Source organism: Scyliorhinus canicula, chromosome 12 (genome assembly GCF_902713615.1).
Source record: "Scyliorhinus canicula chromosome 12, sScyCan1.1, whole genome shotgun sequence".
Taxonomy (NCBI): Eukaryota; Metazoa; Chordata; class Chondrichthyes; order Carcharhiniformes; family Scyliorhinidae; genus Scyliorhinus; species Scyliorhinus canicula.
In genome coordinates this window covers 118,952,406-118,967,141 of record NC_052157.1, presented here as the reverse complement: position 1 = coordinate 118,967,141, position 14,736 = coordinate 118,952,406, and the positions used below count along the sequence as shown (strand labels likewise).

Below are 14,736 nucleotides of genomic sequence, written 5' to 3'. Positions count from 1 at the left end.
ATCCGACCTGACGTAGATAGGCATTCGGACCAGCAGTAGGCCACTCGGCCCCTCGAGCCTGCTCCGCAATTCAAGAAGATCGTGACTGATCTGATTGTACCTTCAACCTCCACATTCCTGCCTAGTACGGATACCTTTCACTCCCATGTTAACCAAATATCTTGATTGAGATCCTGTGATAACAGTTCGATCTCCATTAGCTCAGGATGTTTTTTGCCACTTACCTTTGCGTGGTTATATGCTTTTTCCTTACCTTTAATGCTTTCTCTAACTTCTTCAGTTAACCAAGGATGGTGGGTCCTCCCTTTAGAATTTTTCTTGATAGTAGGAATGTACTTATTTTGAGTATTCTAAAATATCGCCTGAAATGCTTGTTACAGCTTCGTTATTGATCTATCTTCTGGCAAACTTTGGTTCACTTCAGATATATCAGTTTTCATTCCAGCTTGGTTGCCCTTATTTAATTTAATAAACTCATCTTAGACCTTTCTCCCTTTCAAACTTGATGTAAAATGTAATCATATTGTGGTCGCTGCTTCCTAGGCATGCCTTTACTCTGAGGTAATTACCTTATTAGGTAGAGTAAGTCTATTATAGCCTGCTCTCTGGTTGGTTCCAGAATGTGCTGCTCTAAGAAACTATCTCAAAAGCATTCAGGGGCTGTTTAGCACACTGGGCTAAATCGCTTGCTTTGAAAGCAGACCAAGGCAGGCCAGCAGCACGGTTCGATTCCCGTACCAGCCTCCCCGAACAGGCACCGGAATGTGGCGACTAGGGGCTTTTCACAGTAACTTCATTGAAGCCTACTCGTGACAATAAGCGATTTTCATTTAATTTCATTTAATTTCTACGAACTCCTCATCTAGGCTATTACTGCCAATCTGATTTTTCCAGTTTATATTATAGATTAAAGTCACCCATGGTTATTTCCGCCCTTTTATCACAAGCACCCAATATGTCCTCTTGTATGCGTTGTCCTATATTATGGTTACTTTTAGGAAGCCTGTGGACCATTCCCTCTGGTAACTCCTTCCTCTACTATTTCTTATTTCCACCCCAATTGATTGTTCATCGTGGTCTCCTGAACCAAGGTCACCTCTAATGATTGCGCCAACATTATTCTTGATTGATGGTGTTACCTGTTCTTCTTGATAGTCATATACCCTCAATATTTAGGACCCAATCCTTGTCATCCTACATCCATATTGCCGTAATGGCTGTCAGATCATATTTATTTGCTTCAGTGAACGCCATTAATTAGTTAACTTTGTTATAAAGACTACACACATTCAGATACAGAGCGATGGATCTGGAGCAGACCCCAATCTTTTGTTAAGATACCGGACTAGAACCCATAATTAGCATTTGGTAAAACTGTGAAATGTTACTGTGCTACAGGAGTGATAACACTGACCAGCAGTCAGCTTTTATGGTAATACAAACTTGATACACAAAATTAAGCGAATTAGCAACAAAGAAATAGCTTTACAGTTAATAAGTACAACATTTGAACTTGCTTCATGAAACCTGCCTCTCCATTCCAATTACGCAAGCCCATATATTTTAAATTCCACTCATGAATAAGGTCAACAACAAGGGTTTCCACTTACTTATATTGGTACAAAGCCTTTTCAGAGAGAATGTCCTTTGAGAGCAAACTGAACCCTGGGCGGGATTCTCCATCGGCGGGGGTTCTTTGTTTTGCCAGAACCCAGGGACTTCCCAACAGCGTGGGGCTGCCCACAATGGGAAACCCCATTGACTGACTGGCCAGTGTAACAGAGAATCCCGCCGACGGGTCAAGGCAAAAAATGTGGTGCGGCAGGGCGGAGAATCCAGCCCCCTGTCTATCCAGCTTGGTGTTCCAGAAGCAAATAACAAACCTGCCCCCCTACCCCCAACCCCATTAACTCTGCCAACTGCAATCCAAAAGCACGTCACATTCTTGTGTCTTGTTACAAAAGGTTACATTGACACTTCAAAAATCAATGATTCGCTCCCTTTGTAATCACAGCAGAAAAAAACTGGAGCAGGCCTTAACCACTTAATAGATGTTCACCAAACAGCTCACTTCCTTCCCTGTAGGAGAGTAAGAAACAATTCCTACAGGGTGAGGAAGGTAGAAAAGCAAAAAGAAATGAACACCACTTTCAGCAAACTCCCCCACTTGCCAAGCCCCAAGTATGCACTCAGTTCCTCAGCTACACTCCTTTGCCAAGGCTGCACGAAAGAATCCTGTCGGGGCTGGTTTAGCTCACTGGGCTAAATCGCTGGCTTTGAAAGCAGACCAAGGCAGGCTAGCAGCACGGTTCGATTCCCGTACCAGCCTCCCCGGACAGGCTCCGGAATGTGGCGACTAGGGGCTTTTCACAGTAACTTCATTGAAGCCTACTCGTGACAATAAGCATTTCATTTCATTTCATTTCATCTCTTGCCAACAGAACTAGGGCTAGAGAAACCAGATTCAACCAGTTAGCTAATTAACCACTCCGCTCTCTTAGCAGAATGTGTTTCCCCTGCCTGAGGGGTCATCTGACCGGACTTCTGCCCCTCTTCCGCAGCTTCATTCGCGGCCGGGTGTCCCTGGAGAGGGAGCATGCAGTGTTCACGGGCACACTCAAGCCTTCCATGCTCGGTGGGCACAGCAGGGGTTGGATTGTTTTATCGACCCTTCTTTACACACGTTGATTTGATGTTTTTTTAAGTTTCTGTTCAACTTTTGTTATTTTTGGGCTGTGCTCCGACTAGGAGTGGCCCCTTTTAATTTGTCCATTGGTTAATTTCTGTTAATCTATTCAGTTGAACTGCCCAAAACAGAGTGGGTGGGATTCTCCAATAATGGGGCTATGTCCGCACGCCAGCGTCAAAACGCGGGCGTTTCTTAAGGAAAGACCAGAGTGATTCTCCAACCTGCAGGGAACTGGCACGGCCCCTGAGTGCTTCTCGCAGCTCTGGCTGCGGATACGGGGCTCTGCACTTCCTGTCGGGAGTCGGCGCATGGCACGGCGGCCTGTGGCGGCCGCGCTGTGCGCGATGGCAGACTCGGACCACAGAGTGGCGCGAAAAATGTAGGACCCCCCCAGATCGCGTGTGCATGCGGATCGGTGCTGCCCGATCGCCCCCCCACCCCGGTCGTCCATAAGGCCTCCCCCACCAGTGAAGGATCCCACCGCCCCACCATCAGGGCGACTGCGGACTGAGTCCTCAGCCACCACTGGCCATACACGACAGGTAAAATGTTGTTAACTTAGCCAGTTACTCTCGGTGAATCGTGGTGGGGGGGCCTCTGTCCGGGAACCGGAGAATTGCAGGAGCAGTATCGGACCGGATTTCGTCGTAATGCCCATTCTCCACCCCCGCGCCGATCGTCATTTCGGCGAGGAGGCTCAGAGAATCCACTCCCATGTGTTTACCCTGCCTGAGCTGCAAGAAAGAAAAAAGCTCAGCCTATTTGCGCAGTACTTTCTGATTACCTCCAATTACAGACTAGATTAGATTTTAAGAGTAAAATTTAAGAACAAAATGTACACTTTATATTCCCAATCCCCAAACATCACATATGTACTCAGTTCCTCAGCTACACTCGCTGCCCTAACCCTAACTATAACTCGTTTGGCCTCAGGTTATTATCTCATCCTCAGACAGCACCTTTGATGATGCAACATTCCTCCATCCTCCCAAGGAGATAAAAAGGTGTGGAGAGTAACATCTTGACTTAAGTGTTGGAATGAATGTGGGGAATTAAAAAGGCAACGCGATGCTTAGTTCCCTTGTTTCATAAGTTCAAAAGTTCATGAGATGTCGGAGCAGAATTAGGCCTTTCAGCCCATCGAGTCTGCTCGGCCATTCTATCATAGCTAATATGTTCCTCATCTGTTACCTACAATGCTACAGACCAAGAGCTGGATTGCAAAATCAGCCAGAGCATCTCCTCCCTAGAACGCATGATCTAGGAGCACTATCCTGCTTGTTCTCCATAACACTTCAACCCATTACCAATTAAATATATATCTAACTCCTCCTTAAATTTACTCACTGTCCACGCATCCACTGCTCTTCAGGATAGCGAATTCCACAGATTCACAACCCTTTGGGAAAAGTCATTTCTCAATTTAAACATTTAATGTTTTAAATTTGCTATCACTTATTCTAAGACTATGACCTCACATTGTAGAATGCTTCACAAGAGGAAGCATCAGCTCCACGTCTACTTTATCCTTACCTTTTAGCATCTTGTATACCTCAATTTGATATCCCCTCATTCATCTAAATTATAGACCGCATAGGCCTAAACTGTTCAATCTCTCCTCATATGATAAACTCCTCATCTCTGGAATCAATCTAGTGAACTTCCTCTGAACTTTCTCCATTGCCACTACATCTTTCCTCAAATAAAGGACCAAAACTGTGCACAATATTCCAGGTGTGGTATCACCAATGCCTTGTATAGTTGCATCAACACTTCCTTACCTTTGTACTCAATTCCTTTTGCTATAAATGCCAACATTTCATTTACTTTCCTTATTGGCTGCTACACCTGCATGCTCGATTTCTGTGATTCATGCACAAGGACACCCAGATCCCTCTGTATCAGAGCACCCTGAAGTCTCTCCCCAGTTAGATAATAAGTTGCCTTTTATTTTTTCAACTAAAATGCATGAATAAATATAAATAGATTATTCTGCTATATGTAATGACTACACATGAGCAGCATTTCCACCTTTGTGATATATGCTTTGCTAATTCTTGAAACATCTCATTAGCTGGATGATCCAACACAGCCAATGGCATGAGTAATAGCATTTTGAGCATTCGTCAGTTAGGTTTGAACTTTTATCATATCTTCCCACTTCTTTCCAAAATTAATCTTGAATAGCCTAACCTACCCAAAATAGAAAAATTAAACGGCTTGTAATATGTCTCTTTTCATTAATGCTCTTTCCTTGCCCTTAACTCAGTATTTGAGATGGCACTCAATGCCTGATCGAGGGGCCCAGTATCAGAAGTTTGAGGGTGGAGGGTTGTGGGGAGAGGGTGTTGCCACTGAGAGCACCCTCATGTCATTTCTGCCGACCCCCATGACCCCACCCTGTAACCACCACCCCCCCCACCCCCACCCGCTATCACTCACTTGTGATCTGGGATCCGGCAACAATGGGGGGCAGCACGGTAGCATGGTGGTTAGCATAAATGCTTCACAGCTCCAGGGTCCCAGGTTCGGTTCCCGGCTGGGTCACTGTCTGTGCGGAGCCTGCACGTCCTCCCCGTGTGTGCGTGGGTTTCCTCCGGGTGCTCCGGTTTCCTCCCACAGTCCAAAGATGTGCAGGTTAGGTGGATTGGCCACGCTAAATTGCCCGTAGTGTCCTAAAAAGTAAGGTTAAGGTGGGGGTTGTTGGGTTACGGGTATAGGGTGGATACGTAGGTTTGAGTAGGGTGATCATTTGCTCGGCACAACATCGAGGGACGAAGGGCCTGTTCTGTGCTGTACTGTTCTATGTTCTAATACTAACCCTCAGTGTGTGTCCATCGGGCAGCAACAAATTATAGCTTTCGGCGGGCAGGACTTCAACCTCCGGTGTCCTTGAATCAGGGAACTGCCCACCACTGTCCAGTTATCTGTCTGAGTGCCATTTAATTCAGAGGGCCTTCCCCCCAAGGCTGTTTAGCTCACAGGGCTAATCGCTGGCTTTGAAAGCAGACCAAGGCAAGCCAGCAGCACGGTTCGATTCCCGTAACAGCCTCCCCGAACAGGCGCCGGAATGTGGCGACTAGGGGCTTTTCACAGTAACTTCATTTGAAGCCTACTCGTGACAATAAGCGATTTTCATTTCATTTCATTTCAAAAGAGGCACTGTGGGGCTTTCTCCATCTCTCCAGCCAGCAAGCGAGACCCGTCGCCTCTGTTAAACATCTGCCAGTATCTTGAATTATTCTTGTGATTTCAATGTAGGACTTGGAATAGGCACACAGACTGGCATTGGAGCGGGAATCCGGCCTGGTTATGGAGCTGGAATCTGGCCTGGTTATGGAGGGGGAGTGCGGCCTGGTGTTGGAGTGGGGGTTCGGCCAGGCTTTGGAGTAGGTGTTCAGCCTGGCATCGGAATAGGTAATTTACTGTTTTTTGAAAGATATTTTCCTGCTTGCACCCTTGTGAAGTGTATGATTCCATCTCCTACTAGTTTTGTGCAAATAGGGGTGTCATGGCAATAATACTAAAAGCTGAAGGAAAACTAACTGCTGCCTTCATGAAGGATGCTGTTAGGGAAGATTGATGGATTGCAGTTGACAAGTCTGTTAACATAACAACTATCTATGTATGTGATGAATGGCTGGGGTTTTCCACCCCTGTGACACCAGGCTGAGATATTCCCGCCTATTAAAATGAAGCAGGTGGATAATCACAGGATTTACAGGGTTGAAGCAAAATAACCAAGAAAACAGGGCTGATGATATCAGGTGTTGTGGAACTCAGTGTTATCGCAGCTTAAATAACACTGCAAGAGTGTGCTCAAAAACATATGACTCGGGTTTTCTACAGTCAGAGGGGCTGCACGCTGGGCGAGATTTAACCGTGAAAAATCTATGTGTGATTTTGGGCGGGTTTAGTGGGATGTTTCTCAGTGGCTGCAGCTTTGAGAAACATCCCGTCCTTGCCTTTTGTTTTGACCTCGGCGTGTTTCTCTCCGCTAAGGCTCCTGGGAACACCACCTTACCTCCCCTCCAACTGTTGAGGCCCCCAAGCTCGATTCCTGGCACTGCCGCCCTGGCCGTGCTACCAGAGCACCCAGGATGGCATTGCCAAGGTGTGTGGGTAGCACTGACAGGATGCCAGGCTGGCAGTGCCAAGGTGCATGGGCAACAAATTCAGTGCCGGGGTGCCACCCTGCCCTGTCCCTTACCACCCTGGGGGTCCACCCTGGCCTGGAAGGCCACATCCAAGTGCCATTACGACGGGTCCACGTTTGTGGAAACCAGTACTTTTTTTTTCTTTTTTTTTATAAATTTAGAGTACCCAATTATTTTTTCCAATTAAGGGGCAATTTAGAGTGGCCAATCTACCTATCCTGCACATCTTTGGATTGTGGGGGTGAAACCCACGCAGACACGGGGAGAAAGTGCAAACTCCACACGGACAGTGACCCAGGGCCGGGATTCGAACCCAGGTCCTCAGCGCCGTAGGCAGCAATGCTAACCACTGTGCCACCGTGCTGCCCCTTGGAAACCAGTACTAAATGGCACCCTGTCGAGGTCTCCCAGGTGCAGCCGTGAGGACCCAGGCGCCGGATGAATCCCGCAAGTGTATATTTAAATGAGTTTAATGGCTCATTTGAATATGCTGATCTGGATCACGCCCAGTGAGAGAGAGATCCAGTTTGCAACATCACGCGAGACTTTGTTAACTCTCGCAAGGCTTTTCAAGTGTCGCAAATCTCATGAGAGGCCTCTCACAAGATTCAACGGCTTCGTCCTGACACCAAGTCGGGCATGACGAGAGCATTTAATGGCGCCCTTTATCTATCAGGGCCATGGAAAGTGTCAAACCCACGCCAGGCAGGGAGTTTTCACCTGTCAAGCTTGGTGGGTTTCTATGCCGGCATGGGTTAAATCAGCTTTAATTGTTGTCAAATTGCAAAACCGACAAGAACCCATTGACATTGTCCTTTGAGCTGAGCACGCTGTTTGGTTTTGGGACTGGCAGGTCTTCCACTTAAATATTTTCAATTACCATTAATTTCTCCTTTAACCAGGATTCTGACTTGAATTCTGTACATGCCCATTTCATGTGCTTCCTGGAGCTCACCAGGTTCTCACAAGGCAAGAGGACAATGCGATTTCATGAAGCAGATCAATTTCTTCCAGTGCTGGCATACATCCCGATCCAAAAAAAAGTGAGACTATTAAAGTCATGCCAACTCCTCAAGACAAGGGCGATCTTTGAAGATGTCCAGATCTCTTTAATTTCTGTCTCCATATATTTTTACACTGAAATCTTAATCGCTAAGGGAATTATCTGTAGCAACTTTATAATTGTAAGGAGACAACGACCCTTTAGACACTCCGATTCATCAGTTCTATGCACATATGCAATGACACTTAAACATGAAATGTACTTTAAATAGTTATACTTCTCTGGAAGGGGGAAATATATTTAAACAGAAAGATTAATATGCCTTTATGGGTTAGCAGCATGCCATCATTAGAAAGGAAGTGTGTCATGTGATCCAGTGTCAGTTTCACTTTGGCCTGTGAGCAGAACACAGGGCACACAGCTCACACACTGACTCACTCACTCACCCATCCATTCACTCACTCACTCAATGACTCACTCACCCACTCACTCACTGACTCACTGACTCGCTCACTCACTCAATGATTCACTCACCCACTCACTCACTCACTCACCCCCTCACTTACCCATCCACTTACTCACTCACTGACTGACTGACTGACTCACCCACTGACTCACCCACTCACACACTGACTCACTCACTCACTCACCCCCTCACTCACCCACCCACTGATTCACTCACTGACTCACTCACTCACACACCCACTGACTCACTCACCTCCTCACGCACCCACCCACTCACTCACTCACCCCCTCACCCACCCACCCACTCACTCACTCACTCACACACGCACTGACTCATTCACTCACCCCCTCACTCACCCACCCATTCACTCACTCACCCTCTCACTCACCCATTCACTCACCCACTGACTCACTCACTCACTTACCCACTGACTCATTCACTCACTCACCCACGGACTCACCCACTCACCCACTCACCCACTCACTCACTCACTCACCCACTCACCCACTGACTCACTCACTCACCCACTGACTCACTCACTCACTCACCCACCTATTCACTCACTCACTTAGCCACTCACCCACTGACTCACTCACTCACTCACCCACTGACTCACTCACTAACTCCCCACTGACTCACTCACTCACTTACTCATTCACCCACTGACTCACCCACTGACTGACTCACTCACCCACTCACTCAGTGATAGAATTATAACCTTTAAAATTATTACCTGAGTACGGCAGTTACTGTTGTTAAAAAGTGGGTATGTCCTCCTTCATCCACCTTGTCCTGTGCTTGCTAGAGTTTCCCTGAAGAGGCTGCGCTGGCCCATTTCTGCTCCCACCGAAATCGAGCCTCCCGCTGAAAATGCAGCATAATGTTGGGTGCGCAGAAAACATCGCAGGCAGCAGCAAAGAGGCTAGCTGACCAAACAATCCGGGCCATAATGTTTACAAACAGACTAACAAACGAGCAAAAAACCTTACCTCCACCCACCTTCAATGGCGGAGGAGATAAATATCATCGTTCCCTGAGGCAAAGCCACATATTTTGGGCTATTTCAAAAGTTCACAAGTGTTACGTCAGTAAACTTTAAACAGACTGCTGGAGATACTTAGAACCTCTTAAGAAATTCTTAGCCACAAATTTACTGTAGCTGGATATTCATCCAGTGGAACTCAGAGTCCAATACTGGCGAGATGTAAGTTTTGCGAATAATGAAAAGTTACATCTCAGAAATACAGAGTGTTGTTAACCTTCAGAATACTTCTTGTACCTGTAGATAGTCTCGGCTGTATCATTACCTCTTCATTCTCTATTGTTGCAGGTGGAGCTGCTGCATCTAAAGCTGCTAAATATAGAGGTAAATTTTCCTAATTCTGATGTATTGATTATATCAATATCAATTTATTATTATGACTTTGAGGATAGAATAAAACCATCATCGTGTTAAAGAGAAAAGTATTTTCCTGCTCTGTGTAATGACTACATGTGGGAAGCATTTCACCATTGTGGCATATGTTTTGCTAATTCCTGAAACATCACATCAGCTGTGTGGCCCGACACAACCAGGAACATGAGGCAGAAAACAACTTAAACATTAATTCATGAGGTTTGAACCTCTATCATATCTTCCCACTTCTTTCCAAAAATGTCTTGAAGAGTATCCAGATTATAAATCATTGTACTTTGGTGTACATAACCTACCCAAAGAACAAAACAGCTTGGGCGGGATTCTCCAATCCCGCAGCAGACTGTCCACACCGTTGTAAACGCTATCGTGTTTTACAAAGGCGTGAACAGACCGCTCCACGTCAACTTCTGGCCCCTCCAGGGGGCCAGCACGGCACTGGAGCAGTTTGCGCCGCTCCAGCTGCAGATCCCGGCGCGATCTGTGTACCGCGGGATCTGCGCATGCGCCAACGAGGACATGCCCAGTGGCGCCGTCGCCAACGCGCGCATGTGCAGCGGTCTCCTTCAACGCGCCGGCCCCGACGCAACATGGCGCAGGACTACAGGGGCCGGCGCGTAGGAAAGGAGGCCGCCAGCCACAGAGGCCGGATCACCAATCGGTGGGTCCCGATCGCAGGCCAGGCCACTTCGGAGGCCCCCCCCAGGATTGGACCCCCCTCTCCCCCCACAGGCCGGCACCCGACCCTTACATGGTGAGGTCCCGCCAGCTCAGAGCAGGTTAGAACGGCGCCAGCGGGGCTCGGCTCTTTTCCTACAGCCGCTCGGCCCATCTGGGTCGGAGAATCGGCGGGTCGGCTGCGTAGAGCGGCCCGCGACCGGTGCCGGGGCAGCGTGGCTCGTTCGCGGGGATTCTCCGGCCTGGCGCAGGGCTGGGAGAACCCCGCCCCATGTATCCAGTCTCTTGCCAGTAATACTTTCTTTATCTTTTAATCGTTATTTAAATTTTATGAATGTATCACCTAAAGTCCCTAAAGTTTTTAAATTACTTTTATGACGTTGTATGTTGGTGACTGTGATAACCCTCATGAGGATCACAAAGAATTGCTGATTGATCTCCCCATGGGTTTAGTAGAATGAGTTCCCAAAGCTGCGACACTAGAAGACCCAAAAGGATCTTCAGAACAGGAGATGTCATCTATGTTCGGAACTTTGGAGATGGCTCCCAATGAATCCCAGGAGTCATGCTGGGAAAGCCTGGTCTGGTTTCTTACAAGGTCAAAATCCAAGGGAAGGCTGTGAAAAAAACACCTGGACCACCTGAGAAGCATGGAACCCACTCCAGCAGAGACTATTTCAGCAGATATGACATTCTTGACCCCCATTGTGACTATCTCCTGCAAGGGAACTCAGCCTACGGAGGACCCGAGAGTCGTTCTCCCCGATGACGAAGATTCGGAGTCTGAAACGGAGACGAAGGAGATTGATCGTCCGCCAGAGGCTAACACCGAAGACGAGCCTGCATCTGAGGCCCTTCGGTGTTCAAAATGGAAGCGACAATCCCCAGTCCACTCAATGCCCCCCCCCCCCCCAACCTGGCTCCACTTGCCGCTGACCCAAGGCCTTGAGTCAAGAGATGAAAGAGGCAGGGTGAGGGGCCTGATTCGGATTTGAGGCAGGGTGAGGGGCCTGATTCGGATTTGAGGCAGGGTGAGGGGCCTGATTCGGATTTGAGGCAGGGTGAGGGGCCTGATTCGGATTTGAGGCAGGGTGAGGGGCCTGATTCGGATTTGAGGCAGGGTGAGGGGCCTGATTCGGATTTGAGGCAGGGTGAGGGGCCTGATTCGGATTTGAGGCAGGGTGAGGGGCCTGATTCGGATTTGAGGAGGAGGAACGTAATGACATTCATGAACCACGGGAGATCGCTGATTGATCTCCTCATGGATTTGTAGAATATGAGTACCCGTGGTGAGTGGGCGGAGGCTCACCCAGTTGGGGCTTGTTAGCGGGACCTTTAAATGTCGCTCCCAGAGCTGGACTGGCAGTTCCTGATAGTCCTGAGCTGGGGCGTTTGTTTTTTGTGCCGTGGTAGTGGCTTTATTTTGAGTTTAAAATAAACCAGTTTGGCCTTTCACTCCTGCCTCCTGGAATTATTACAATGGCCATGGGTGAATTTTATGGGGCCTGGAAGAGCAGGAATTGTGGCGAGTGGCGCAACTTACTGAGGTGGGAGTTCAAATTTTGGTCGCCCAACAGTGAATTAAAATTTAAGGATTAAGTCAGCGGAGTGTTTATGGCAGGTCAGGCCTCACACTGTCCAGTGCTACTTTCCTACATGTGTTATCAAAACTATTTATAATAATGTCTTACCTTCATTAGAAAGTCAGCAGCGCATGAGAATCTCACAACACCCTTTTCACGTTCATTTAAAGACAAGTCAGCTTTGTGCAATTGCCTTTGAGATCTGTGCTTTCCCTTGTTGAAGTCTGCGGCACAAGGGAGGGGAGCAGCAGAGTGGCAACTTGCATAGGGGATCGGGACCGTCAAGGGTGAGTCAGTGGTGATAGAGGATTTTGAGATGGGATTAGGGGCACAGAGAGGTAAAGAAGGAAGGGCTTAGCATCCTGGACGTGGTATGATGGGGATTGGTGGGAACAGTTAGTCAAATTCCGAAAATGAGGTGCCTAGAGTACTGTCCGCATTTGGGCCCACCTCAGGGTGTTGGCTGGTCGAGTCTTTACACGACTTTGCGTTCACCTACATCATTTCAGTTATCATTGCTGAGAGTGTCTCGGAATCATAGAAACACGATGGAGCGGCACAGTGGTTAGCACCGCTGCCTCACAACGCCAGGGGCCCGGGTTCAATTCCAGCCTTGGGTGACGGCATGTTTGGAGGTTACACTTTCTCATGGGTTTCCTCTAGGTGCTCCAGATTCCTCCCACAGTCCAAAGATGTGCAGGTTCGGTGAATTGGCCATGCTAAATTACCCCGTAGTGTCCAAATATGTGCGGATTAGGTGGGGTTACGGGGATAGGGCAGCGGAGTGGGCCTCAGGAGTTCAGTGCAGACTTGATGGGCAGAATAGCCCTTTCTGCACTGTAGCAATTCTATGAATAAAGAATCCCTGCAACCATCAATGTGCACCAACCATGAGGTGTGCCAGTACATTTAGCTCTCTGGCTAAGCCAGTCTCAACAAAAAACAATGATGCACGAATAAAGTGAAACCAATGTTTTGTTAACTATTTACAGGTGAAATTTAAATTTGAAAAACACCCATGTCAGCTCAGTGTTCTCAATACGTATTATGTTAATGGCAATGGAGTTGAGCAGGAGAGTTGTGGCCATGATGAAGAGCCTCCTGTTTGTCAAGGAGGTTCTTTTATAGTCTCTCCATCCCTTTTGCATGATCAGTTGGTGGTGTATTTCACCACTGAAAAGCACCCCCTGCCATGTGATTTTATGTCTCTCCCATGCATACCATCAGCATGTTAAATTTTATTGATCATTGCATGGGAACCAGCAAGAAGCAAGGTAGCAGAGGTGGCACCTAGTTTTTGTTTGACCATCAGCAAAGCACAGCAAGGTTCAAATTGTGCAGCCAAATGGCAATTTTCAGAGGTCTTACAAATGCATTAAATGGTGAGCCACATTAGTGGTGTTGGTCAAGAATTAAATATTGCCGAGGATACCAGATAAACTCTTTATTTTCCTTTGGATAGCGTCATAAGATCTTTTATCTCTACAGAAACAGGAAAACTGGCCTCAGGTCAATATCCCACCCAAGAGACAGCATCTCCAATAACGCACCACTTCCCTCATCTTTCGTAAAAGTTTTTATTTACTACTGTCATGTGAGAGTACCCTTTAAGAAATGGGTGTTTAAGAAATGTACCTTTAAGACATGGAGCTGCTCATGTTACTGGAGTGATGTCAGAGTATGGGTGGAGCTGAGCTCCACTTCTGCTTTTTAGTTTCAGTTTGAGAAAGAGCTTGGGTGTGTCTGTGTTTTCGAGTGAGTTGAATCTGAAGTTAAAAGTGAGCTGCACTGCTGTTGATCTCTGCCATCCAAAGACTATCTATGGATCATTTGGCGAACTCAGAATTGTAAAAAGGTCACAATATTGAATGTAAACCGAATGTGCTTCTGTTTGAAGGTTTGTTAAATCTTTTGGATGTTAAAAGAACAGCATACAGGTTGCTTAGTGTTGTATTCTTTGGGGGGTGTATTTGAATTAATGGTTGCTAAGATGTTCACTGTTTCTTTTAGAAAGGTTAACTTGAGTTCATAGAATAAACATTGTTTTGCTTTAAAAACCCACTGGTCCATTGTCTGCTGTACCACACCTGTAGAGTGGGCCGTGTGCTCCCCATACCACAATCTATTAAAAGATGTGGGTCAGGCGAACTCCATGATACACTTTGGGGTTCTCTGAATCCTGGCCTATAACACTACATGGAAGAATAATAGTCATGGAGAATAACAGTTTGATGATATTAATGTCTGGATTTAGGAAACATCATGGTTCTTTCACTGTCAGGCCATTATTGGCCAAAGAAATCCGAAATTAGAATAACTTGTAATAATTAAACTTTTGTAATTACAATGTAGGTTTTGGTGGGGGTCTGCAGCCTGGCATTGGAGTGGGCGTTCAGCCTGGTGTGGGAGTAGGTGTCCAGCCTGGCATCGGAGTGGGTAATTTACTGTCTTCTGAGAGACATTTTCCTCCATTATACTGTTTTACCTTTGCCTCATCCTAATTCTGTGTAAATGATGGTGCCATAGTGCACAGTAGAGGTTAATACCAAAAGCAGAAGAAAAATAACTGCAGGTAGTTGCATTCATGAAGGTTGCAGTAAGGAAAGAATGGTTTGGTTTACACTTCATGTCTGTTAAAAGAATATCAATCCTGTCCATTTAAGTGAATGAGGGAAAAGCATTGCTTGTCAAGGGCACCAACAAAAAACAGGAAAACTGATATTAGATGTGGTGGGACACAGAATTA

At 46.8% G+C, this 14,736-nt stretch overlaps 1 protein-coding gene across 6 annotated transcripts in view; it reads left to right on the top strand.

Annotated features, from left to right (window-relative positions):
* The window catches only part of LOC119974725 (elastin-like), a 290,086-nt gene that overhangs the window by 254,196 nt on the left and 21,154 nt on the right, over positions 1-14,736 (top strand). For all 6 annotated transcript variants that reach the window (XM_038813896.1, XM_038813894.1, XM_038813895.1 and 3 more), the window contains 3 exons: positions 5,951-6,106; positions 9,646-9,681; positions 14,343-14,426. In XM_038813896.1, the coding sequence (XP_038669824.1) occupies positions 5,951-6,106; positions 9,646-9,681; positions 14,343-14,426 (276 nt within the window). The remainder of the gene's footprint in view (positions 1-5,950; positions 6,107-9,645; positions 9,682-14,342; positions 14,427-14,736) is intronic.